The 27,383-nt window shown below is 36.1% G+C and overlaps 1 protein-coding gene across 5 annotated transcripts in view; it reads left to right on the top strand.

Moving 5' to 3' along the window:
- LOC100451088 (ankyrin repeat domain-containing protein 18A-like) overlaps nt 1–27,383 on the top strand; it is a 69,335-nt gene that overhangs the window by 701 nt on the left and 41,251 nt on the right. For 4 of the 5 annotated variants that reach the window (XM_054519668.2, XM_054519667.2, XM_054519666.2 and 1 more), the window contains exons 2-10: nt 3,879–3,993; nt 4,156–4,329; nt 8,594–8,700; nt 9,500–9,637; nt 12,449–12,516; nt 15,022–15,075; nt 17,057–17,130; nt 21,878–22,795; nt 24,372–24,521. In XM_054519668.2, the coding sequence (XP_054375643.1) occupies nt 3,879–3,993; nt 4,156–4,329; nt 8,594–8,700; nt 9,500–9,637; nt 12,449–12,516; nt 15,022–15,075; nt 17,057–17,130; nt 21,878–22,795; nt 24,372–24,521 (1,798 nt within the window). The remainder of the gene's footprint in view (nt 1–3,878; nt 3,994–4,155; nt 4,330–8,593; nt 8,701–9,499; nt 9,638–12,448; nt 12,517–15,021; nt 15,076–17,056; nt 17,131–21,877; nt 22,796–24,371; nt 24,522–27,383) is intronic. The other variant, XM_054519665.2, reaches the window with a different exon arrangement.

Genomic DNA, 27,383 nt, shown 5'->3' with positions numbered 1-27,383 from the left:
TGGAGCCTCAGCTGCTTTCCATCGCTGGCAATTCCCCGTCCGTCGCGCTTGGTGGAGAATTTGAGCGATTTAACTCCCAAAGTTAGGCATATCCACGTTTAAAACATGGGGCCATATACATGATAGGGAGGTGCCTAATGAGAACTCATTCCCCTGTCAAAAATACCATGAGCCTTTTTCAGTAGGCGAAGAGTTCTCAGATAAAACCCTGTGTCGGTTTTACATCCGAATCCACCTAGATAGATAGGTTCTTTACTGAGGCTTCTTCGAGGGACACTGGGAAGCGGGAGGTGGGTTCCTTGAATGGGAAGACTCAGTTTTCTCAAAATGTGAACTGTTTCCATGTTTATCAGTTTTACATAAACTGAATGAAAATATCAAGGTTTTATCATTTTTGCATGACACTTGCTGTCTATCTTACCATTGTGATGACATTTAAAAATGTTTATAATGGAGTGAAAAGACTTGCTTCTCTAGATATCAAAATGTGCTATTAATTCCCATAATTAATTATTTACTAACAGCTGAAAACAGATAAACAAATGGAACAGAACAGGAAATCCAAAAACACTGAAATATATGTAAGATATTTACATAGGGATGGATAATGGTAACATTTCAGATGAGTGGGAAAGGATGAGTTATGAATAAAATGCCTGCTGTGTGAAGAAAACTCATGAAACTTTATGTCACAAAAATGAGTTCCTGATGGAATTCAGACTGAAATTTTTACACATGCAAAATGAGAAAAGTACCAGAAGAAAACACAAAGACTTATTTATACAGGTACATTTTACGTTAACAAAGGCCTTCATAAGAATGACCTCGCAAGCAGGCATTCTGAAGGTTGATTTAGCAAACTAAAATTAAAATCCCCTGTGTATCAGAAAAAAATTAACAAAAGATAACACACTTGAAAAATATTTACTATATATATTTTTACTAATATATAAAAATATATATTCAGATGAAAAGTGTATCTTCATCCTACAGGGAATTTATTCTTTATTATATATAATATATATTGCTGATTATATGTATAACAAATTGTATATATTACTAGTATAATATGTTATATATATATCAGTTATATATATACAGATAAAAAGCACATCTTTATTTTACAGGGAATTCTTTCCAATCAAATCCACAAGAAAAGAACTCTAGAAGTGAGCAAAGCACTTTTTGTAGATTCACAAGTTACTTATGTACATAGGAAAAAATCCTTAGTGTTTCTCATAAGAGAATTTAAGTTAAAAGAGTGAGACTGTGTTCTATCCACAGTGTTTGTGAGAATGAAGAGCAGTGGTGCTTACACTGCTGCTTGAAGTTTAAGTTGCTGATGACTTTTCAAGTGGATAATTTGGAGATAATTACCACATTTTAAAAATGTGTATGCCCTTCACCCATCAACTCCATTGTATTAAAATACCTTTAGAAAATAGAGATGCATGCACTTTTCTCCCCAGCATTTATGTTAACAAGAACCCATAGAATGGATATGTGGCCATTGAAGGTGGCAATAGGTGGAGAAGTATGTTGATGTGTGAAGATGCACTTTGTTATACCCAGTGAGGAAAAAAAATCAGTTTACTTGCACATACACACAAACATACTATGGTCTTGTGTTAGGCAAAACTATGTACAAAATAGGATAAAATTTGAAACTTCTGAGCATTTGTATTTTAAAGTTTTTGTTCCTTTTTCTTACCTTTGATTTCTGAAGTGAGCATTTATAAAATTTCTAGTAAAAATTTATTATTAATGGAATAAATTTGGGGAAGAGAAATATGAATCTTGTACAGATAAAAATAATTTCTCACTATTTTTATCATTATTATTGTGAGGGTTTGAACTTCTAGCTTCTTCAGAAGTAAAAAGGGAATCTTTTTATTTGTGCTTTCAGGTTTTATGTATATACTTTATTATGTATATATGTTTTTCTTATGTATAGATTCATTACATATAGGCAAACGATAGATTAATCATTTCATTATAGTTGTAGTCATCAAAATAACATAGCAAATATTATTACTATCATGAAAATATTGGTTTATAGAAGTTGTATTTAAAAATATTGAGCTCCCCACCTGTATTCTATCAATCCATTTATTCATCAAACATAACTTGAATATGTTATGTAGAAGACATTTTGCACTATCTCTCAGGACCCTTCCATACTTAAAAACTTTATGTTTACCTGTTCTGCCTGAGCAAGATGAGAGATTTAAAATGGGAATAGTAGGACTTAATCTCATTGAAGCTTTTCCTCCCACCTTTCAAGCAAAAGCATTTCTGAAGGTAGAAAACAGTAAGAGATAACCTTTAATTGCCCTTTTGAAAATTTATCAGTCTTAAATACTAATATTAATCATTGGAAAGTCTGATTTGCATATATTCTGTAAATCTAAGTGTTGACTAAAATGAGCCATACCTGTTCATCTCATTCATGAGTTTCCTTTAGCTTCACGTTTTTGTTTTTGTTTTTGAGACAGAGTCTCACTCTGTCGCCTAGGCTGGAGTGCAGTGGCGTGATCTCAGCTCACTGCAACCTCTGCTGCCAAGGTTCAAGCAATTATCCTGCCTCAGCCTCCCAAGTAGCTGGGATTACAGGTGCCTGCCACCATGCTCAGCTAATTTTTGTAGTTTTAGTAGAGACGGGGTTTCACCATGTTGGCCAGGCTGGTCTTGAACTCCTGACCTAGAGATCCACCCGCCTCGGCCTCCCAAAGTGCTAGGATCACAGGCATGAGCCACCGTGCCTGGCCAGCTTCACATTTTTAAAAATCAAAGTAAGAAGTAATTTGTTTAAAAAATATGTTGTTATTTCAGTGCTCTTTCCCCATGGTACTTTTAGGAATTCAAATGTATTTAAGTGTCAATTAGATGCCTAGAATTGCCCTAGACCTGCTGTGTATACAGTATTCTACTTAATGTAAGGCCTCATGGATTGTGTGATACCCTACTATTTTCTATATTAAGAAGATGATTTTTAAATGCTACCAATTATAGTTATAAAAAATTATGAATTATAAATACCGCTCCAATATCAGATATGCTAAAATGTGACCTAATCTTTAAATCATCCTGCAAAATAGCAATAATGTATCATTTTACTTAATTAAAATATTTTTGTTAAATAGTAGTAATATAATTATAACATCTGGCTGGATGCATGGCTCACATCTGTCATTCCAGAACTTTGGAAGGCTGAGGTGGGAAGTTCCCATGATGCTAGGAGTTTGAGACCAGTCTGGGCAACAAGGTGACATTCCTACTCTACAAAAAATTTTTAAAAATTAGCTGATCATGCTGGTGCACTCCTGTGGTCCTAGCTACTCAGGAGGCTGGGACAGGAGGATTGCTTGAGCCTACGAGTGCCAGGCTGCAGTGAGGTATAAATACACCATTGCACTCCAGCCTGGGCAACAGAGCAAGACCCTGTCTCAACAAACAAAAGTCTAACAGTTATTGAGTTGTTGCTTGTTCTGGAAACAGTTCTAAATGCTTTACATAGATTTTCATTTAAGCATCACAGTGGTGTCCTGTGAGCTAGCTGCTGTGGTCATCTTTATTAATGAGGAAATTCAGGCACAGAAAGGCTAAGCAATAGCTGGTACGTGACCAAGTTCAAAGTAGAACTCAAGCCCTAGTTGAACTGAATCCAAACACCAAGCTCATTCTATCCAAATAGGCTGCTGTTTCATTAAGGTAGGGAGCAGTAAGAGCTAATAAATATTGTACTTTCTTCAAAAGAAAATTATTTGTTTTGAAGGCAGAGGAATAACATGCCATTCAGTGTTTACAATTACATGAACCCATTGTAGGTTTTGACATACTGCATTACAATTTCCTGAAAACTCTTCTCGCTCTCCTAGGACTGTTCTACATTTGGCCTGTGCCTATGGCCGTGTGGAAGTGGTCACCCTCTTGCTGGAAAGAAAATGCCAGATCGACATCTGTGACAGACTCAGCAGGACACCTTTAATGAAGGTATATAGTAGCCAACTCTTTCAGCATGAAATGGATTTGATTTAAATACATAGAACTCAAATGAATTTGTCTCATTTAAATATAAGTAGTTGGTGAAACCTGTGGAATATGTATTTTGAATCCTTAGAATTTACAGTCTAGTTTTTTATCTAACACTAATAGGCTGTACACTGCCAGGAAGAGGCTTGTGCCATTATTCTCCTGGAACATGGCGCCAATCCAAACATTAAAGATATCTACGGCAACACCGCTCTCCATTATGCCGTGTATAATAAGGGGACTTCACTGGCAGAAAAACTGCTTTCCCACCATGCAAATATTGAAGCACTGAACGAGGTACAGATCAATCAACTTTCTTTTCAAAATGTTTGTTTTAATATTGACTAGGTAAGAGTCAATTTTTCATATTTGGAACTCAAGTATTCCTGAATGAAAATGTTTTGAAATAACTTAATTGTCTAAAATTTTACTTTAAATGTTGATACTTTTAAAGAAGCATTAGAGGGCACAGCTATTTTAGTGCACTTATGGGAAGTATTTGTGAATTTGTTAAGGTAAAACTTCTTCTTTTCAAGTATTTGTTTCCTACCCCAGGTGTATTTTTTTTCGAATTAGTGTAAAAACATCACAGGAAAAAAATTGCCCTGGTAATAGGCTTTATCTTAAAACTCAAAACTAAAGCAACTTACAATAAATGGAAGTCTTGCTGCTGCTGACGGTTTTCTAACAAAATGGATGTATCTTTCATGGGCAAGGTTTAAGAGGGAAAAATAGGAAGGGAAAAGGAGAGCAATCAAAAGCATGCAGGTCACTTGGAAATTAGGTAATGAGGGAAAATGCCAAGAAGAGGTTTTGTTTTTTAGTTTGTTGTTTTTCCAGTTTATGTATTGAGACAAAGCGCTCTTCAGCTTTGGGGTAATCATTTTTGGTTTGGTAAAAAGAGTGACTGAAACTTGCCTAAAGATTAATTTTTAGAGGACTCTGAGGAAACCAGATTGGCAGTGAATATACGGTGATGAAGTGAGAAACACTTCAGCAAAGGGTGGAACAAATTAGTAACTGACTTATTACCCATCCTGGCAGAAACAGCCACTTAGATAAGAGTCTAAACTCTCCTTTCAAATCTAGAATATCTTGGTGGGAAGGTGGGATATAAGCAGCTTATAAATAGCAAAATCAACTGGGATTTTGAGTTTACTTGTCCCTGTTATACCCACACCCAGGAAAATTAACTGGAGTTTTAATACATAACTCTATCTCATACTCTTCTCTCTGGCCGCATCCCAAGCTGATAAAGGATATTGGCCATGTGGGTGAGAGATGAAACTGAATTGATGTCTGCTGCAGTAATTCTCAGCTAGAATTGTGCATTACAATGACCTGGGGAAATTTTGTTAAAAGTCTACAAGTGTAGGCTTTCCCCTGAGGATTTTGATGTAATAGATCTCATAAGTTCTGAACATGTATGGATAAAACTATTTTCTTGAAGCCATGCACAGTGGCATGTTCCTGTAGTCCCAGCTACTCAGGAGGCTGAGGTGGGAGGATTGCTTGAGCCTAGGAGTTTGAGTCCAGCCTGAGGTGGGCAGATCACGAGGTCAGGAGATGGAGACCATCCTGGCTAACACGGTGAAACCCCGTCTCTACTAAAAATACATAGTAAGACTCTTGTCTCTTACCACAACAAGAGCAAAAACAAAACAAAACAAAAAAACCTCAGTGTTCGAATACACTCCTGATTAAGAAGCACAGAATAGATCAGTGCAGGATATAAATTCCTGTATCTCAAAGACATAAGAAATGTCTAAAAAAGTTGGCATTTGATAGGTGCTACTTTCTTCAAAGTTCCCTTTTCCAATAACATTAAACGGACTTATCTGTCTTTCTCTACGTTTGTGACTGGGAAGTGAAAGGAAATATCATTGGCAATAGCTCTCAGCTTACAGAATAACACCTTTTGCTTCCCACCATGAATCATTCACTGCCATTCAGAAAGTCTTTAGCAATTTACTTGTGGGTAAATTTCAATAAGTAGAGGCTGACCCTTTCACAATTTCATGTTCCTTTGTCACCATTCAAGTGATTATGTGTCAACAAATGTTCATTACAAGTGAGATTTTCTCAGATCAGTAGCAAATCTTGAACCTTTTTTTTTCAGTTGCAGTTGTATTAGGGGCTGTCTCAGTATGTCTATTAAGTTTACAGAGCTTTGGCATTATCAGGATGTCAGTTTTAAACACTGAAATCCTTGAAGTTAGTGAGAATACAATAGAAATTCTTTTAATAATTTAGTTTCAGCATTCCTAAGAACTAATTGTCTATTTGGTTAACAATCTGGGAAAATTATATGCACATAGATTGCAAATGAATAAATGTTGGGAAAATTCTTGAGGTGGGTATTATGAGTGTTAACAGCAATTTTTATTATGTATATATCAGGGCCTGAGTTTTTTAATTAAACGTATGATACTAGACAAAGAAGAAGTTCCACATGCAAATACTTGGTTTATACACAATCATTTAGCAACACATTCATAGCAAATATAAAAATACAAGGGCTATAGTCTAAATGTGGCGTATAGATTTGTTCTTTGCCTCTTTGAATTCAGTCAACATGTAAACTTTAGTGGACTCATGCAGAAATCTGGACCTCAGGCTTAAGAAACAAATCTGGTGTCCCCTGAACCACATCACTGCTTGGTCTGCTACACAGAGGTTGCCCTGTGTAGGAGGCACATTCTCCAGTTTGCTACTGTGCCCACCTGAGTACTTCACTTACTTAGGTAACCTCCTTCATCCTTATAAGTATTTGAGTTTACAACTCCTTTTTTATAGTATATTTTCATAAAGATTTCAAGGTTTTCAAGACGGCATATATTGGTTCATAATATATAGTCTAGAGTTTATATAAATCCCTCAATTATAGAGTTGAATTTTAGAATTCAGAAGTTTTTTAACTCTTTTTTTTATATCTATACCACAAATAGTCATCTGCTCATAAGAATACCTAGAAGCCCTTTTAGGTTATTCCTGCTGAGAAGTGGATAGATTATGAATATTGCAGACATTATATCTTTCTTCTCAGCAATGTCCCTTAAAAATGCAAGTGACGGCCGGGTGTGATGGCTCACGCCTGTAATCCCAGCACTTTGGGAGGCTGAGGCGGGCAGATCACGAGGTCAGGAGATGGAGACCATCCTGGCTAACACGGTGAAATCCTAACTCTACTAAAAATACAAAAAATTAGCCAGGTGTGGTGGCAGGTGCCTGTAGTTCCAGCTACTTGGGAGGCTGAGGCAGGAGAATGGCATGAACTTGGGAGGTGGAGCTTGCAATGAGCGGAGATCATGCCACTGCACTCCAGCCTGGGCGACAGAGTGAGACCCCATTTCAAAAAAAAAAAAAAGAAAGAAAAAAATGCAAGTGACTTATTGGCTCTTATTATGCTAGAAATAAGCCCTATGCATCAGTATTAGAACTTTTTTTGATAAGCCATTGTATTTTTATTTCTGATTTATATTTTGCCTAAAGTAAAAAAAAATGTTAAATAGCAATTTAAATGGAAATCAATACAAATGGATTTAAAAAGTAAAGTTGCATTAGCATCCCAGGATTATCATTATAATTGAGAATAGAATTTCTTACTGAGCTTTGCTTTTTAATATTTATTTTCAAAAAATTTTAACTGGTCTCTCTTACACAGAACATACTGAGCTCTCTAATAGTTAGGATAAAAATCTATCCTCTTGCATTAGGAGATATCCCATGGAGTATTTAATAATAAGCAAAATAAGTGCATTTGAAGCCAATCTCTCTTAATTCAGAGCTCATTTCCTTAGTGGCCCCTTTGGATCAGAAGTGCCTGACATTGGCATCCTGAGACCATTGATAGACGTAAATCAAGCAAGTTTGTGCCACCCAGAGGAAAGCTCCACTTGTATTGGGAAGCTCTGGCAACTGTATCCCTGAAACTCTAGTTCCTAAAATGTTAATGTTTGCCACAAAAAGTATTGTCAAATTGAGATTAGGCAAAGTTCAAGGGATTCCTAGATTGTTGGCCGTGTAATAGAGTTTTGTGATACTTCTCAAATGCAGATGATCATGGAATCTTTTTGTTGGGGTAAAGTTCTTCTGGTAAAACAACTATTCTTTGAAATATAGTTTAAGAAACACTGCTCTAGAGATAATAATTTAGATCAATTTATTTTAAAAACTTAAAGCATTCGTTACTATGTCTTAGGTTTTAGTGTTATAGAGAAAAAAGATACAGCCCTTGCCCTCGAGAATCTGTTGGTTTCAGTGGGAAACAACGAAATAATTACAATGTACTGTGCTAAATGCTGAGATAGAAGCAAGGATTTGGGGGACTGGTAAATAAAGTGAGTTTTGGAGATGATCGAAGTTAACGTGGGGAGGCAGAGGAGGGGTGTTTCAAGGCAGTGTGTGGGAAAGCACAGAGGAGTGAAAAGGACGGGATTGCTTTGCATTTACTTTCTCTCTATATTGCATGTTTAAGTTCATAGCATCTTATAGAAGATTTTTAGTTCAGTGGAGAAATACGTAATTTTGTGAATTATAAATTGTTTTTGCTTTCTTACAGGAGGGAAACACTCCACTTTTGTTTGCTATAAATTCCAGGAGACAGCATATGGTGGAATTTTTATTGAAGAACCAGGCAAATATACATGCCGTTGACAATTTCAAAAGGTGCAATAGTTTTTGTTTTTTGTTTTCTTTTTTCCTAAAAATCTGAGTGTTCTAGAGCGGTAACAGTCACTCAAGTCAGATATGTTAATAAGATTAAACTTATAATTATTGGCATATAGTAAAAAATAACACGGATAATCAGTTAGGTAGAAAAGCAGTTATTTGGACTGAGCAACATAAAAAACAGTATATAGTAGGATTCATCTTCTCTTATAGACTGTTATTTGTAATTTGATGTTTTTGGTCCTATAATCTTATATTAGCTAAAGGGGTTTTGTATTTCATGAATTTTATGAAGTGTAGACTTTAACTTTCAGTTTACAACTACTACTATTACCATTATCATTATTATTATTATTATAGTTGTTGCTGTTGTTGTTGCTGTTGTTTTCAGCCTGCAGATAGCTCTTACTTATTTGATCCCTAGCTGACTTTGAATTACAATATATCAGACTAGGAAAGCAATGGGAAAATCTTCACCTAAATCTTTGCCTACTTTAGATAAGTGACCTCAGCACAGTTTCTTGGCCATCAAAGGACTATAAATTAGCAACTGTATTACGTCATATCCCAATGGGACACGAAGCTTGCTTGTTGTCCCTGCCTTTTAGCCTTTGTGGTAATTTACCAAGATGAACACTTGAGCACCCAAGATGCTTATACACATAAGCTAGTACATGTAAATGGTTATTATGGCTATCCTGACAGGCAAGATATGAAATTGGTAAAGTGTATCCAATTTGCTAATTAAATATCTTTATCAGAGTTCCTGAGTGCTGTTATTTCTCTATTATTTTAGAACAGCCCTCATACTTGCAGTATGGCATAACTTGTCAAGTATCGTCAGCCTCCTCCTTCAACAAAATATACCTATCTCTTCTCAAGACATGTCTGGCCAAACTGCCGAGGATTATGCTGTTTGTTGTGATTTGAGAAGGTATGTGCTTATATTGAAAGACCAGTTAATACTAAATTAAGGTTTAAAATAATTATAACTATTGCATCTTGTACATTAGGTGACAGTTCATAGTTTGGTTGAGGTAGTTTGGAATGGCAACAAGTTAGTCCACTTTTTTAGTGAGAAATCACACAGAAAGCTAGATTAGTTAGAAGTAGCAATGAGTGCAAGATTCTTTCCAAACTTTTAAAGACCTTTATCCCTAGGAATCTCAGTGTTGTTCATTTTATTCCAAGTATAACTCTTATATGTGAGATAGAAATAATGTCACATCTTTTGCTTTTTCTTTCTTTCTTCCTTTTTTTTTTTTTTTTTGAGACAAGTTCTGACTATGTTGCTCATGTTCCTGAGCTCAAGTGATTCTCCTGCCTCGGCTTCGCAAACTGCTAGCCACCATGCCTGGCCTGACTTTTCTAATTAGTTATTGGGTCTTGAAATGTCCACTTTAGCAGAAAATCTTGTATTATCCCCTGGGGCTACCTCCTATGCCTTCCTCCTTTGAATTTTTCAAAAAGCTAAGGGGTTCCCTAAGCCCAAGGAAGACAATCTTGCTTTACAAGTCAGAAGAAGAGGGGAAAAGGCCATTCTAGTCATTCTGTTGTTTCCATTGATTGACTTGCTGTGTTGCTGCCATTGTAACTGGTCCTGCAGTCTGGTAATGATTGACTTTTGCCACCAGGATGCCCTTACTGATTCAGATCCCTCACTCTTCATGGTGACTCATACACAGAGTCCACAGCTACAGTGTTTTGTTTTGTTTTGTTTTTTCGAGATGGAGTCTTGCTCAGTCGCCCAGGCTGGAGTGCAGTGGTGCAATCTCGGCTCACTGCAAGCTCCCACTCCTGGGTTCATGCTATTCTCCTGCCTCAGCCTCTTGAGTAACTGGGACTACAGGCACCCGCCACCATCCCTGGCTAATTTTTTATGTATTTTTAGTAGAGACGGGGTTTCACCATGTTAGCCAGGATGGTCTTGATCTCCTGACCTTGTGATCCTCCTGCCTCAGCCTCCTAAAGTGCTGTGATTACAGGCGTGAGCCACCACACCCAGCCCACAGCTACAGTGTTTTTTAGTTCATGTACATAGTCTCAGCCATTGTTCCCAGCACCTGCTCTGGCAGCGAGGCCTCCTGGCTCTACCTACACACATAGTGAGTAAATTGACCTTCCCCCAACACTAAAAATCTTATTTGTAGCCCACCTTTTGGCTAGGCTTAGCCTATACTTTCATGGTATGTTATCCTTTGAGACCAGTGTCCATTTTTTCTCTAGCAAATATTAGTTGGGATTGTACTCAACAGTTAGGGATGTTCAAATAATGTTGCAGGAAGAGAACAGAGGTCCCTTTGCCTTTTGTTATCACATCTGTACCTTGAGGCTTTTTTCTGACCTGTGTACATTATCCTTCAATAGAGTAATGGGGACCAACTTGGAGTTGGCCCCTCAAGTAATGTGTTTCCATAATAATGAAAATCTCTTATATTTATATGAGATTATATTATATGTAGATTATATAATCTATATATTATATAATTATTATATAATATTATATATAATTATATTATTTTTATATTTATATTATTTATATTTTTATTTATATTTTGTATTTTATATTAATATTATAAATAATATATAATTATTATGTAATTATAGATTATATAATTATTATGTAATTATAGATTATATAATTATGTAATTATAGATTATATAATTATTACGTAATTATAGATTATATAATTATTATATAATATAATTGTATAGATTATATAATCTCTTACATTATAATGAAAATCATTATAAAAATATTCATGTAAGGTGATCTGTGAAATGAGAACAGAGCTGAGTAGCACACAAGATGTTACATGCAAATATGTTGTGAGTACATGACTTGGAAATGAGGAAACATCAACTTGCATCTCTTTCATGGAACTGAAAAACAATACAAGCAGGGCTTTGTCTTGTATGTCAGTTGGAGAGGACCAAAAAGATGCAGCCTCTAACACAGACCTGCTGCCTCTGAGTTTGAGGAGGTAGAGAAGGAATGGTAGTTGTCCCAGCCAGGTTTTGACACCTATTAGTTTTCTGCCCTTGGTGTGATTGATGAGCTCAGTAATAGGGGACAATTAGGGTATATGTTTTAATGAGATAATAATATATTTGTATATAAATTTAGTTACAGGTTATGAACTAGCTAAAATGCTCTGAACTACAAGCCACAATGAATAGAACTAATAACCAAAATTAGCACTTAATAACATTCTCTGAAAACTGTGACATTCAAATATTACAAACTATGGAAAAACACTCCTCAGGTTTTATTTGAGATTCCAAAATGGTTTCAGCAATGCAGTTCAAGAATAAGTTTTTCCATTGCTTTACTCTTTCTCTGAACATTTAAACATGTTTTCTCATTGCATCCTCCTAATGACCTAGTGAAGTCAAGTAGTAAAACCTTTATTTTTTAGAAGAAGCCATGGAGGCTAAGAGAAGCAACTGGTCTGAAAACAAAATACCTATTGGTTACAGAGCGAGGACTTACTGTGAATGCAGGACAGTTTCCAGGCTGTTAAGCTAACTAGAATTAATTTACTGAGCTATGCTTTTCTCAGTTTATGAGTACTTCCTGTTTTTCTTGTTTAATTAGAAGCTTAAAATTTTAAAGTGTATTAAACATTAGATTTCTGATATTAGCTCTGATATTGTCTGAAATGCTTTAAGAATTTAATCTGTTTGGTAAATATTTTTCATATCACTATTAAAATACTAATTTTATTACATTTATTATGCATAGCATCCAACAACAAATTTTGGAACATAAAAATAAGATACTTAAAGATCATCTTCGAAACGACAATCAAGGTAAGACTTCTGATAGTAAATTTCTCGTTTCCCTTGGTGATCTTACTGATTTTAAAAAGCAAAATTACAGGCCAGGCATGGTGGCTCACACCTGTAATCCCAGCACTTTGGGAGGCCGAGGTGGGTGGATCACCTGAGGTCAGGATTTTGAGACCAGCCTGGCTAACATGGTGAAACCCCATGTCTACTAAAAATACAAAAATTAGCTGGGCATCCTGGTGGGCACCTGTAGTCCCAGCTACTCGGGAGGCTGAGGCAGGAGAATCACTTGAACCCGGGAATTGGAGGTTGCAGTGAGCTGAGATTGCACCACTGCGCTCCAGCCTGGATGGAAGAGCAAGACTCTATCTCCAAAGAAAACAAAAAAAGTAAGATTGCATATTTTTAATCATAAAAGAGCAGTTTAAAATATATATGTTTATATATAAATTAATTTTTTAAATTTAATTTCTTTAGTTTAGAATTCAGAGTTATTTAAGAAGTTGTAGCTAATTCTCAGTCTCAAACAGTATTGTCTGAAAAAATTCATTTACCTACTTAGGATCCCTGAAATTCTACATATTTTTGTATTAATATAAATAAGAAATTAGATTAAGTTAATATGTTGCAATTTCCTCTATAATTACATTGTTACGAATTGGACTTGTTATGCAAATGGTCTTCTATTTAATTTTTATAGTAAATGGTTTACATTTAGTAAATAAATATTAATTCCAGTTGATTCTTGAATATTGTGGGGGTTAGGGACTCTGATCCCTGTGGAGTTGAAAATCTGAGTATAACTTTGACTCCTTCCAAACGTAACTACTAATAACCTACCATTGACTGGAAACTTTACTGATAACATGAACAGTCAGTGAACACGTATTTGTATGTATTGCATTATTATATACTATGCTTTTAGAATAATGTAAGCTAGAGAGATGAAGCTGTTATAAAGAAAATCATAGAAAAGAAAAAATATACTTACTATTCATAAACATAAGCGAATCCTCCCAAAAGTCTTCATCTTTATCATCTTCAGGTTGATTAGGCTGAGGAGAAAGAAAATGGTTGGTTTTGCTGTCTCTGGGTTGCAGAAGCAGAAGAAAAATCTGCATATAAGTGGACCCCTGCAGTTCAAACTCTTGTTGTTGAAGGGTCAACTGCATTACACGGGAATTTGTGTCACTAAGAAAGTAACTGTCTTTAGAACTAGGAATTCAACAATCCCTTTCTGATACCATAAACAAATGGCAATAAGAACCATAAAACTGAGCCAATGTGCACCCATACAAAAAGGAGATTATTTTTGAAGATACCTACTGAATGCAGAAAACAGAAAAGTAATTCCTTTCCAAGAAGCAGAAGTTATGTTACATATTCTTCTACAAACCAGGTCTATTTTTAATTTATTCACCATAAGTTGGAACCTCATGAGATATATTCACTTCTTAGAACAGGCTGTGTTTTTTTATATGCTGGATAATTATCATAATAATAGTAATTTTATTGGAACAAGATAATCTGTTACCAGGCTGGGCGTGGTGGCTCATGTGTAATCCCAGCACATGGGAGACCAAGGAAGGCAGACCACTTGAGGTCAGGAGTTTGAGACCAGCCTGACCAACATGGTGAAACCCTATCTCTACTAAAAGTACAAAAATTAGCCAGGCATGGGGGTGGGCACCTGTATTCCCAACTACTCTGGAGGCTGAGGCAAGAGAATTGCTTGAACCCAGGAGGTGGAGATTGCAGTGAGCCGGAATGCACTACTGCATTCCAGCCTGGGTGACAGAGCAAGATTCCATCTCAAAAAAAAAACATGCTCTGTTACCATTAGGCAAGAGATAATCATAATAAATATTCCAATAGCCAAACTCTAGGCTCAAAAAATTATAATAAAATTATAAAAATGATTAACAATAACAAAAATGTAACACCTAATGCATTGTACAATCTGAACTGTATAAAGACACCGTTAATTTAGTACATAATTATCAAACCACTTCTATAAGTTAGGTTTGGCAAATTGCAAGAGACAAAGATGGAATTGACATAGTTTTTGTCTTTAAGGTGCTCATAATAGAATATAGATAACTAATTTTTGTGTTTTTCAACAGAGTTTTTAAGAAAAATATTTTAATTCATTCAAATACTTGTCCACTTAAATAATAACTATCATGTATCTGTTATAGACTAAGCATTTTTCCAATGTTACAAAATACATTTAAAAAATACAGTTAGGAGATTGTTATTACCACTGTTATTTATTTTATTTACTACCTGAAATAGTGCTTACTGTGTGTCCAATGTCATCTGGGAGCTTATAGTTATTATTTATTACGTATGTATAATGCTCAATATGTGCCAGGCACGTTTACGTTTGTGGTGATGAATGCAGTCTTCTAAAATGTGGGTGGGATTTAGGGTAAGCATGCAGAGTGAGTGGAACTTTGCCAGGTAAGGAGGCAGAGGGATGATGCCTGGCAGAAAGAGTATCTAACAAGCTTGCATGTTTGACAGAAGCAGCAGCCACGAAGAATGAAAGTTTTAAAACACAAGGAGCAAGTTCAAAAGGTAGGACACCTGAGTGAACTTTGTAGAGTCTATGAGCAGTTCAAATTTACTAGTGCAAAAAAATATATACGGAGTGCTTGGTAATGAGGTGAAAATAGCTTATAGTTATTATTTATTATGTTTAGTATGTGTCAGTGAAGGCATGCTTAGGAAAGACTTTGTTGTTGTTTTACTCGTGTCTAGAAACAAGTTCAATAAAAGACTTCTAATAGTATAGAAATGAGTAGATCTTATCCTGTAGGCCAGGGGAAACTTCTGAGGTAGAATGCTTTTGGCTGCAAATACTAGACGACCTAAAAGTGGCCACAACCATAAGAACCAGACTTGTTTTGGTTGTCCGGTGATATTATTGGATCCCACTTGTTCTTCTTTCAGCTATGCTGTTGGCAGTGTCTTGTTTATGTCTCCCTTCATGGTTGGCTATTTAGCAACAGCTCCAAACGTCATGTTCTCATAAGACAGTATCTAAAGGCTGGAAGGGCTGCTTTTCTTCACATGTGTCTTTTAAATTGGGAGAAAATTCAGAAGCATGCAGGGGACTTTTTGTAATTTTTTTTTTCCTTCAGGGATGTAGTCTCGCTCTATCACCAGTCTGGATTGCAGTGGCACGATCTCAGATCACTGCAGCCTCCACCTCCCAGATTCAAGCAATTCTCCTGCCTCAGCCTCCCGAGGAGCTGGGACAACAGGCACATGTGACCACGCCCAGTTAATTTTTGTATTTTTAGTAGAGACAGGGTTTCACCATGTTGGCCAGGATGGTCTCAGTCTCTTGACCTCGTGATCTGCCTGCCTCGGCCTCCCAAAGTGCTGGGATTACAGAGATGAGCCACTGTGCTCAGCCCTTTCTGTAATATTTTATTAGCTGGGTCACACCACGTGCTCATTCCTAAACCAGGCACTGGGAAAGCAAATGTAGTTATGTGATTAGCTTAGAATAATCACTTATGTTTTGAAGCTGAGGAGGGGTATTGGGATAATAAATATCCACATAGATTTGTGATTCTCCAGCAAGAAACAACAAGGAACTGCTCTTGGGTAGGGAGCCAGATGGTGAAGTGACACTAGAAAAATTCAAAAAGTACTAAGGGAGCCCCAAGAAAGGAGACACCTGTGTATGTGGAGAAAGCCAGATTCAGGGAGGACTTCACATAGCATTTTCAGCCTTTTTTCCTTTTTTTTTTTTTTCTGTTTTTGGAAACAAGTTCTTACTCTGTCACCCAGGGTGGAGTGCAATGGCATGATCGAGACTCACTGCAAACTGAAACTCCTGGGCTTAAGAGATCCTCTTTCCTCAACCTCTTGAGTAGCTGGGACTATAGGCACAGACCACTATGCCTGGCAAATTTTCTATAGAGTCAGGGTTTCACTGTGGTCCCTGGGCTGGTCTTCAACTCCTGGCTTCAAGCAGTTATCCCACCTGGGCCTTCCAAAGTGCTGGGATTACAGGTGTGAGCTACTGTGCCCAGCCTACATTCTGAGCCTTAAAACACAAAAATCAATTCGTCAGAATTGTAGAGGAAAATATTTCAGATGTAAAAAACAGTGTATACACTATAAAGGTATAATAGTAACAAAAATTTTGCAAATTATTAGTAAATAATGTGCTTAGCATGTTGTTAAAAAGATACTATTACGAAGTAGAGAATAGTAAAGTGTTACTTTATATGTTTTTACTGTATTTTTAAATTTTGTTTTGTTTCCAGCAGTTTTGTTTTTTTATATTGGGTGGAATAATTTTTGGGTGACCCTGAGACTTTTGCATGGCTTGAACCTGCTGATATCTAGTGTCTCCCCAAGTGGTTTGTTAAAGTTTTAGACAATTAGAAGTGTTTCTTAAAAATGTAAATATTCCAGTAAACATTAAGCTTCATTTAAACTCTCAATTTATAAAAGAAAAGCGTATGTTGTTTTGTATCAATTTTTATAAAGATTATAGTCTTTAAGTCATTCATTTTAACTAAACATATGGATTTGTCAGCAGAACATGACTTAAAAGTGGCTTCAGAGGAAAAGCAAGAAATGCTTGAAAGAAGTGAAAATAAACAGCCACAGGTATATAACAATTTAAATTTCTGGTTTGATATTGGTTTGTTTCTTTGTTTTTCTTTAATAACATAGCATAGTCCAAATGAAGTGACCTTTTAGACTATCCTTTTAGAATCCAACAGAGCATAATTTCATATTGAATTTTAAAATATTTTAGCCTGTTATAAAATTTAAAATATTCTTATAGTCTGTAGTAACTCACAGCTATCTGTACCCTTGGAATTGAGGCCAGAAATTTCCAGAACTCTCTTTGCTCTTTTATTTTTATAATCTTCTTCATGATAAAGAAGGTAACATCAAAAATTGAGCTGTATTACTAAGCAAGAGAAGTTATGAACAATTGAACAGTGATGGCCACTGAGTTCACCTCACGTTAAAGGAGTCATCATTCCCGGTGGTTCAAACTGCAATTTTATGTTGCCAGTCATCAGTGCTGAGGTTAAAGACTTCTTCTGTTTTTTGGTTTTTGGTTGCCTTCAGTGTCTATGTTCAGGGAGAAGATGGGGTCATAAAAGCAATCCAACTGCCTATTGAGAGAATTATGCTTTCCAGAATGGGACTTTGGTGTCAGGGTGCAAACAATAAGTTTCGTGTTTTAACATAAGTAGAAGATGCTATTAAAATTTTTAAACTGCTGTCACTAGTGGAGCTTAGAGTATATTAGACCTGGATATAAGCAGATAACCTATCTAGATAACACTATCATATTACAGTATAACACTTGAAGTAGAATCTAAAAATTTTCTTCTGTTTCTGATTGGTATTCCTTTTGGCTTGTAATAATTTAGCATTTGCCTACTCTTTAATTAATCTTAGAAATATGAATTCACTGTAGGGGTTCACTATTTAGGGTATGCTGAGGTAAAAATCTTTTCAAGAGAGAAAGCCTTTAGATACTACATATCATCTGTGAACCTATTTCTGTCATATTTAATTGATAATGAATTAAGTTTACTCCAAACAAACAGTGAGAGTTAAGCTTCGTGGTTCATGTTTTTCTCCTATATTAAGCCAAGGGAAATTATTTTTACTTCTTAGTTATAATCCAGTAACTTAGGAGTAGTAAAACATAGATTATGTTTCACAGTTCAATTTTAATTATTTTCTGTTTTTTCTTTGTTCATACTTAATTTAGAATAAAGTTAATTTTAAAACATGCACCCTGTCAGAAAAGACATCTGAGAAACAATTTAGAATAAAGTTAATTTTAAAACATGCACCCTGTCAGAAAAGGCATCGGAGAAACAAAAGAAGCAAATTAATTTTCACTTTTGCACCTGCAAAAAAATGTCTCAAGAACCAGAACTGAGTAAGAATTGTAATAAAGAGGATATATCTGTATATTCAGGACTTCCTTTAAAATTCATTACAATTCTGGGCGTAGTGGCTCACACCTGTAATCCCAGCACTTTGGGAGGCCGGGGCAGGTGGATCACCTGAGGTCAGGAGTTCGAGACCAGCCTGACCAACATGGAGAAACCCCGTCTCTACTAGAAATACAAAATTAGCTGGGTGTGGTGGTGCATGCCTGTAATCCCAGCTCCTCGGGAGGCTGAGGCAGGAGAATTGCTTGAACCTGGGAGGCAGAGGTTGTGTTGAGCCAAGATCATACCATTGCACTCCAGCCTGGGCAACAAGAGTGAAAGTCTATCTCAAAAAAAAAAAAAAAATTCATTACAAAAAAGTTCAACTGAAGATTGGTGAAAGTTTTGAAAAATCCAGAATTACTGTTTGTCCTGAGGAAGAGCTCTTACATTGTAACTCTAAAGAGGGACAAACTTAAAGGGAGTGCCCCGTAATCTGATGAATCATATCCCTGATGGTGAGGAAGCAGATGCACCTGGAGGAGTATCTAACTCTGTAGTATTCCAGGCATTGTCTGAACAGAAGGAGCCCATCTCATTCAGGTCTTGTCATTGTATTCATACTCTGGGTCCCTCCAACACACTTGCCAGTCATCTTCTAAGCTTTATTCAAATGAAAATAGATCAGACTGTAAAAATTATAACAAAGCAGACATGTAGCCTGTTTCTCACAGAGATGAAGAAGAAAGAGAATTGTTGTAATGATACAGAAATTGAAAAATTAAGGAACCCAGTAGTTATGGCTGAAATGAAAAAAGACCAAGAGTTTGATATGCAGATACAAGAAAATATAACCCAAAATACCACAGATTGGAAATTAGTCATTAGACATTGGCCTCAGTCTGGAGATCTAAAAAGTCTTTTTGATTTGTGGTTTGCTCACTCCAAAGAATGGAAGCATGTGATACGAATAGAAAGCTACAGTATTTCTGCTGTTACAGACACTTACAAAAACCGAAAACCAATACAGCACTTGTTCCACAAGCCACATGGAACTTAGAAGCTCTTCTAAAGCTTAGGTGTTTAGCAAGTGTGTTTCAGGGACCCACATGTGACAGTCCCACTGCTAATATCTATAAAAGCATGAAACCTGAATTAGAAAATGTGAGTTATTCTCCACCACATAGTGACAGAACATCAAAAGCATATCTAGAAGAAGACTTACAGCAAGATATGCAAAGGCTTAAGAATGAGATAGGCTTGTTACAAGTAGAGTTCCTGGCTTTGAAGAAAAAAAGTTCAACTATAAAAGAGGTTCCCTTGCTGTTTCTCTTATTATGAGTTATCTGATTCGTTCTGGTTTTCTACTCAAGAAAATCTCATGTGTCTAGTTACAGTGGGGTTATCTAAATGTGTAATTATGTGTCAAAGTAGATTAGTGCTGCTATCTAAATGACAGTTCTGGAAAACATTCTCATAATCTTTGTTCATTCATCAACCTAAGCCTCACTGTGAGTTTTCCAAGTGGCATATGGGCTTGGAAAGTTATTTAGCCGTATACCATGTGACCTTCTGAACCAGGTAAGCATAAGGGAAATTGCTAAGGAGATACTGTCTACATTCTCTTTTCTATATTCATTTAAAGATGAATTACATTTATTTAAATGACAAAATGGTAATACAATGGGAGGAAAGCAATGACTGAGAAGAGACATGAAAATGTATCTGACCTTGAGAGTTGCAACAAATATTCCCGGCCAAACAAGTCTGTTTAGTGTGCTTTCATGCACGCAAGTTTATCTGTTTCACTCAAACTGTGCACACTTCTAATTCCATCGTGGCCACTTTACATATTTTTGGAAACAAATACACATACTTTCACATATTTAAGAAAATCACCACTCTCCAATGTTTCTGTTGAATCAGACTTTTACATGATGTTGTTTAATAAAATACGGTAGGTTTTGACATGTAGGATTTTATCATATAAGTAGCGTAACTCCTCAGCCAAAAATTTAGCATTTGACTCTCTGGTAGAAGGCTGAGTTCTGTACATTGTGTTCCAAAGATAGACAAATATCTAGAGATTTTCTTCTTTCAAAGTAAAAGCAGATGAGGCCTCCGACCACCCTCTGAGCCATTAAATTGTTTTGCCAAAGTCACACTTTTAATTTATTTGATGAATTTGATGTATTTATCTGGTAATGTATGTAATTCAGCGATATGGAATTGTTCTTCCCTTTCGGTGCCATGAAATGCTAGGGAATGCCACCTTAGGAGCTTTGGGTGAGTTACTTAATATTTCTTGGTTTTACTTCCATTATCAAGTAGATAATGGGGCTAGAGTGGACAACTGTACTGTATATCTTCCAGATATAAACTTTTGTGGTAATTGAATGTAAATTTGAGGAACATCTCATTTTCCAGGATTCCACACTAGCAACTCAGCAGTTTCACTCAGCTCCTTGTGTTGTGGCAAACTTTGGTTCCTCTATTTCAGTGAGCACCTTCCCTTTTTTGATATCCCAGGAACCAAATGAAAAAATAAGGAGAAAAGGCAGTGGGGAATAGAATATCTTAGCACAGAAAAGGGAAAGCTTCTTTTCTGTTTCTGAAGCCCCACAAGGTCACATCCTATCAATCTGGCTATTTCCTGGAGAATCCAGGTGACAAAGGCAGAAGACACATTTTATGCCTGTGTCTTTTTGTTTCTCTGTTTTTGTGTTGATAGATTTACACCACATAAGTAACTGTGATCTGATGGAGAACTAGAAGTAGAGTCAGAAGCCCTGAGGAAAATCCTGCAGCTTGCTTATATTTTTAACCTGTCTTTATTAAGGATTGTGATAACTAAATAAGTTCATCAATGTATGTATGTAGAAGTGCTTAGTACAATGTCTAGATTTATGATTTAGTAAATGTAATTCTTACAACTGACTAAAAAATGTTGAATCAAATCACAATAGAATATGATCAGGGAAACAGAACTTTTAAAACTTTGAGAGATTTTATCTGTCCGAATAGATGTGGAGGTAAAGCTCTTACTATAGGGTGGTGTCTGGGTTAGATATCAGAGTATGAATGCAATTTCCTTTTTCCAAGATTTTAATTTAGTCAAATTTTTTAAGAACTTTATGCTTTGAGTTTGCTGTAATTCAGAGAAAGGCTTTTCCAATTCTGATATCTTAAAAATTCTCTAGAGTGTGTGTGTGTGTGTGTGTGTGTGTGTGTGTATTTTATGGATTCATTGACTTCAAATAAATTTTTGAACTTTTTGAAATGTATGTTCTCTAAGGTTCAAGGTTTTGCTTCAATTTTTTCTCCAGTTGGATATCCACTTACAGCAACTTTTAATTGCATGAATGTTCAGGTTGTTCTTTCACTTCAGAAATAACCATCATATGTTATTTTATTGAGTGCTAACTATCAATTTGTTTTGTTTTATTTAGGATTCTCAAAGTTATGGAAAAAAGGATGCAATGTATGGAAATTATATGTTGAAGAGAGACATTGCCATGCTCAAACAGGAATTATACGCAATAAAAAATGACAGTCTCAGAAAGGAAGAGAAATATATTCAGGAAATTAAAAGTATTACAGAAATAAATGCTAACTTTGAAAAGAGTACAAGACTCAATGAAGAAATGATAACAAAAAAAATGGCCCAGTATTCGCAACAGCTTAATGATCTGAAAGCTGAGAATGCAAGGCTGAATTCAAAATTGGAGAAGGAAAAACACAAGAAAGAAAGACTAGAAGCTGAAGTTGAATCCCTCCAGTCTAGCCTGGCCACTGCTATTAATAATTACAATGAAATTTTGGAAAGAAAAAACCTAGAACTAGTTTTATGGAAAGCAGATGATGTTTCTAGACATGAAAAAATGGGTTCTAATATTTCTCAACTAACAGATAAGAATGAGTTTCTTACTGAACAGCTCCATAAAGCTCGGGTGAAGTTCAATACCTTAAAAGGTAAGCTCCGTGAGACAAGAGATGGTCTCAGGGAAAAGACATTGGCTTTAGAAAGTGTACAGGTGGACCTAAAGCAAGCGCAGCATCAAATAAAGGAAATGAAGCAGATGCAACCAAATGAGGAAGCTAAAGAGAGTCAATCCATTGGAAAGCAGAACTCTTTAGAGGAGAGAATAAGTCAACAAGAACTTGAAAATCCCTTGCTTGAACGACAACTAGAGGCTGCTCATAAGGAAGGCAATAACAAAGAGATAGTCACTAATATCCAAGGAGACTGTCTTGAGAATGGAAAGGAAGCTCTTCTTCCAGAAGAAAAAAATAAGGAATTAATGAATGAATATAATTACTTAAAAGAAAAACTGTTTCAGTATGAAAAAGAAGAAGCTGAAGGAAAAGTAAGTATGAAGAAACCTATAACCTTCTGGAAAGAAAATTTAGACATTTCATTCTGGCTATATGTTGAACCTAGTTCAATATAAAAATAAATAGATGAAAATGTGTTTACCATTCTGTATAATTCCATTTACGTGAATCATCCAGGAAATACATGTATAGGGACGGAAAGAAGATGCATGTTTGTGTAGGCCTGGCGCTAGAAGTGGGTCGTGACTGCTAATGGGCATTAGGGATTGTCCTGGAGTGATGAAAATGTTCTAAAGTTGGATTGTAGAGATGGTTGCACAACACAGGAAATTTACTAAAAATCTTTGAACTGTTTGTTGAAACATAAATTCTATAAATCATATTTCAACAAAGCTGTTTTAATAAAAATCATATTTCAACAAAGCTGTTTTAGTAAACCAAAGAAGTGTTTACTGTATCAGCTTGGAAACATACTTTGTTTCCAGGAGGTAAAAGGTAGAGCTGACAGATGCTTTCCTTTGAGTAAAGACGTTATGTCACCTATGAAATTTTAGTAGATGCAGAGCAGTGTTGATAAGGTATGTAGTCTTATACTACTGAAATAATAAATGTAACGTCTTTATGTTGCCGCATTTTAAGACCATAATGAAGTGGGTAAGTGGAAATGCTTGTACCTGAAATGTGTATTTTGAAATTAAGATTGAATTAAGTGAGCCACTTTGACACTTCATTCTAGATTTTCCAGATGAACTGAAGTGTGTTGCTGTGTCTTGTGATGCTTTTCCTTCAGTGGCTTTCTCTTTTATGTATTTTAGTTGGTATAACTTTGTTTTGATTCATACCAATGTGACTTAAGTCTGAAAATATGTCAGTCTCACATTATGTATTTTTCTGACCACTTAGTATTTTAAAGACTTCTACTTGTTATAAAATCACAATTTGGAATAAATGTGGTAAATTTTAGCAAAAAATATTTGATGTAGTGTTCCCACTGGTAGGTATTTATAATTTACTGTGAATATTTTTATGAATAATTAGCTCATAATTTACATTTTAAGTCTTAATGACTACTATTTGGATAGAATTCTTTCCAGTACAAAGATACTTGTAGCTGTCTGTGATTTATGAGTTTGACATTGACTCCCCATTTTCACCCTAATGAGGGGTGGCAGAGTTCACAGAGAGTGGGATTGAAGTGAGTACGGGACAGAGTTGTAGGTGCTGAGGTCAGGGAGGGAGGTAGAGGCCTTGTTACCTAGGGCCTTGAAGGCCGTTGGAATTTTACTTTTATTCTGAGATAGGAATCTGTTGGAAGGATTTCAACAGGCAACTGAATATGTGAGGAACTCAGGTTGAGTTGAGGGTCTAAGATGAATGAATAGCAGGCTGAATCCATCTGTCACGTAGGAGAATACCGATTTGGCAGGAAGATAGCACCTTCTGTGTCCCTCACTGAATTCAGTAATAAAGAAGAAAGGGTACATATGAGGAAAAGAAAGTGAATCTGTGTGTGTGCTAATAATTTTCAAAGGATGTATGCTAGAGTTAAATATTATTAACAATTTAATAAGTCACTTTATAAAATTGGTAACAAAAATTTTTTGTCAGGTGATTGTGAGACAACTTCAAGAAGAACTGGCCAATCACCTTAAAAAATTTTCTATGGCAGAGTCTCCACTGGAAGGTACATCACATTGTCATATTAATTTGGATGAGACATGGGCTTCAAAGAAGAAATTATTTCAAGTAGAATGTCAAGTATGTATGGAATTTAACATGTAGACAGTTAATCTGTAGCTGGTTGAATAATATAAAGTGTTTTAGGATACTAATTTCAGTGGACAGCTTGATTTTGTATTTTCATTATAATTGATCATTACCATTTTATTATCTTTACAATGTACGTACTTCTTCAACTCTGGCTCTTGTTCTGCCATTTTGAAAAATAGTTGCATATGTTTTCTCTTATAATATCTACTCTTTGGAAACTTGAGAATGATACATCATTCCTCACACAAAGTTGACTTTTTTCCTGTTAAACAGTATTTTTAGATAATTTCCTTATTGCCTTGGCGAGGCAAACCAGATTAAGTCAAAAGAGAATGTTTAATGGAATATTCCAGAAAGTTGTCTTATTTCTTCACTTTTGTGAATGGACACAGAAGCTGTGCCTATACATTTCATGGATTCTAGGTTAACTTGTACCGAAAGGCCGTCATACTGTTCTTTGAACTGCACACATTTTAGGTTAATTTACAAACTACTTGAAAAGTTAGGCATTGCCTTCATCTTCCTTTCATTTAAAATATACTGTAATGGCATAGAAATATTCAGATCTGATAGTGTATGTACATCCAACATAGAGAGCTTAGAAAATTGTCTTCATCCTACCATGGGATTTTAAAAACAGTTTCACTGAGAGAGAATTCACATGTCAGACAGTTCAACCATTTAAAATGTACGACTTAGTGTCTGTTAGTACATTCACAGCGTTGTGTTGTCATCAGCACATTCAATGCTAGAACATTTTCACCACTCTGAAAAGCAACCCTACATCTCTTAGCCATGACTGCAACCCCACTCGATGTCTCTCCACCTACCCCAGTTGTAGGCAACCACCATCCACTTTTGTCTCCATAGATTTGCATGGTCTGCATATTTTATATACATCGAATCATACAATATGAAGTCCTTTCTGACTGACTCTTTCACTTAGCAGAATGTTTTCAGAATTTTATCCATGTTGTAGCACATATCAGTAGTTTATTCCTTCTTATTGTCAAATAATAGTCTATTTCATGGCTACACCAGTTTTCCATTCATTCATCAGATGATGGACCTTTAGGTTGTTTCCACTTTTTGGCTATTATGAAAACAGCTGTTGCAAACATTCATTTACGGGTTATCCTATGGACATATGTTTTTATTTCCCTGCCATTGGACTCTATCCTCAGAGTTAACTGGGCAGATGTCAGCACCAGTTTTACCCATGCTGTCCTTCCTGCCTTCTCAGTTCCTGCTCATCTAGCCTCATTCATTCAGACCTGGCAGGCAATTTCCTCTTCATGAAGCTTTCTCTGACTGTTCTGACTCTCACTGACCTTACGTCTCAGCACTTGTTGCCCAGTCTGCAGAACAACTTAGCCCTTAATTTGACATGGCTTTTAATTTTTGATGGAAGATAATTTTGTCTTAACATATATTTGCTTAAAGGAAAAATAATATGTGACATGAATGTCACCTGTCCTTGTATAAATTGAAAATATTTTAGCTTGGCAGCTTTCAGCATAGAACAAAATATACCATACCAATTATTTCTTCTTTGAGACATTAACGCAGTAAATCTTTTATTCTAAGTGTATTTTTAGCAATTAAATATGAAATTAAAACCAATTAGTCTAATAGAGGAGAATTGTTCAATCAAATGCTCATGTTTTTCTCAGTATGAAAAAAGAATCTAAATTTGCCTTCCTTCACTCTGCAGCCAAAACTGTATTTCTGGATGGTTGCCAGTTTGTCAGCTGAACAGTTCTGGCTGCAGCTTGTCTGATGAAGGAAAGCACAACTCCTTAATCCTAGCGCTCAGCAGAGTACTCGTGAAGCCAGTGCCACAGCAACAGCTGCTGGTGGGAATTGATTCACAAGACATGATTTAGCAGTAGATTCCAGGGTTTTCAGCTCCGTGGCTCAGCCTGTCTCTGCTGGTCATGTCGGTTATGTACTACTCAGTCCAGGAGGTGCTGTTTACATTGTAGTACATACGTGACTGTTGCCCACTGAGTCAGACAGAGAGAAGAGTAAGCTATAAATTATACACTCCCCATTTGCTGCCACTTTCAGTGGTGTGAAGATTGATTCAGTGCATCTATAGGAGACCACTTCCATTGAAATGCCACCCACCTAACACATACAGTGGTCAAGAGATAAAAAACAGTAAAAATTATCATGCTAGTTACAAATATTGTCTGTAGCTCACTATGTACATGTACTCTTCTAAGTGCTTCTAAGCAAATCTTATCTGTAGCTCACCATGCACCACGTACTCTTCTAAGTGCTTCATGTCAGTCCCTGGTTTAATCTTCCCAACATCCCAGTGAAATAGATGGTATTATTCTCTCCATTTCATAGATAAAGAACCAGAGACACAGAAAATTAATTTGCTCAAGGTCACACAGCTAGTATCTGGTAGATCTGGGATGCAGACCCAGCCCTTCTGGCTTCTGTGTAGAACTGCCTCTCAAACCATTCCATGGAACACCTGGTTGGTGAGGTGGCTCATGCCAGTAATTCTAGCACTTGGGGAAGCTGAGGCAAGAACAGTGCTTGAGCCCAGGAATTTGAGAGCAGCCAGAACAATATAAGTGAGATCCTGACTCTACGAAAAAAAAAAAAATGAAACAGCTGAGGCATGGTGGTGCATGCGTGTAATCCCAGCTACATTGGAGGCTGTGGTAGGAGAGTCGCTTTAGCTCGGAATATCAAGGCTGCAGTGAACGGTGGTCAAGCCACTGCACTCCAGCCTGGGTAACAGAGCGAGACTCTGTCTCATAAATAAAACGTTTTGTATAGATTCCCATAGAATTGAGTTAGACATCAGGCATAGAATTATTAGCCACTTTG

The sequence above is a fragment of the Pongo abelii genome, chromosome 13 (genome assembly GCF_028885655.2).
Source record: "Pongo abelii isolate AG06213 chromosome 13, NHGRI_mPonAbe1-v2.0_pri, whole genome shotgun sequence".
Lineage (NCBI taxonomy): Eukaryota > Metazoa > Chordata > Mammalia > Primates > Hominidae > Pongo > Pongo abelii.
This window is presented reverse-complemented; position numbering and strand designations above follow the sequence as displayed.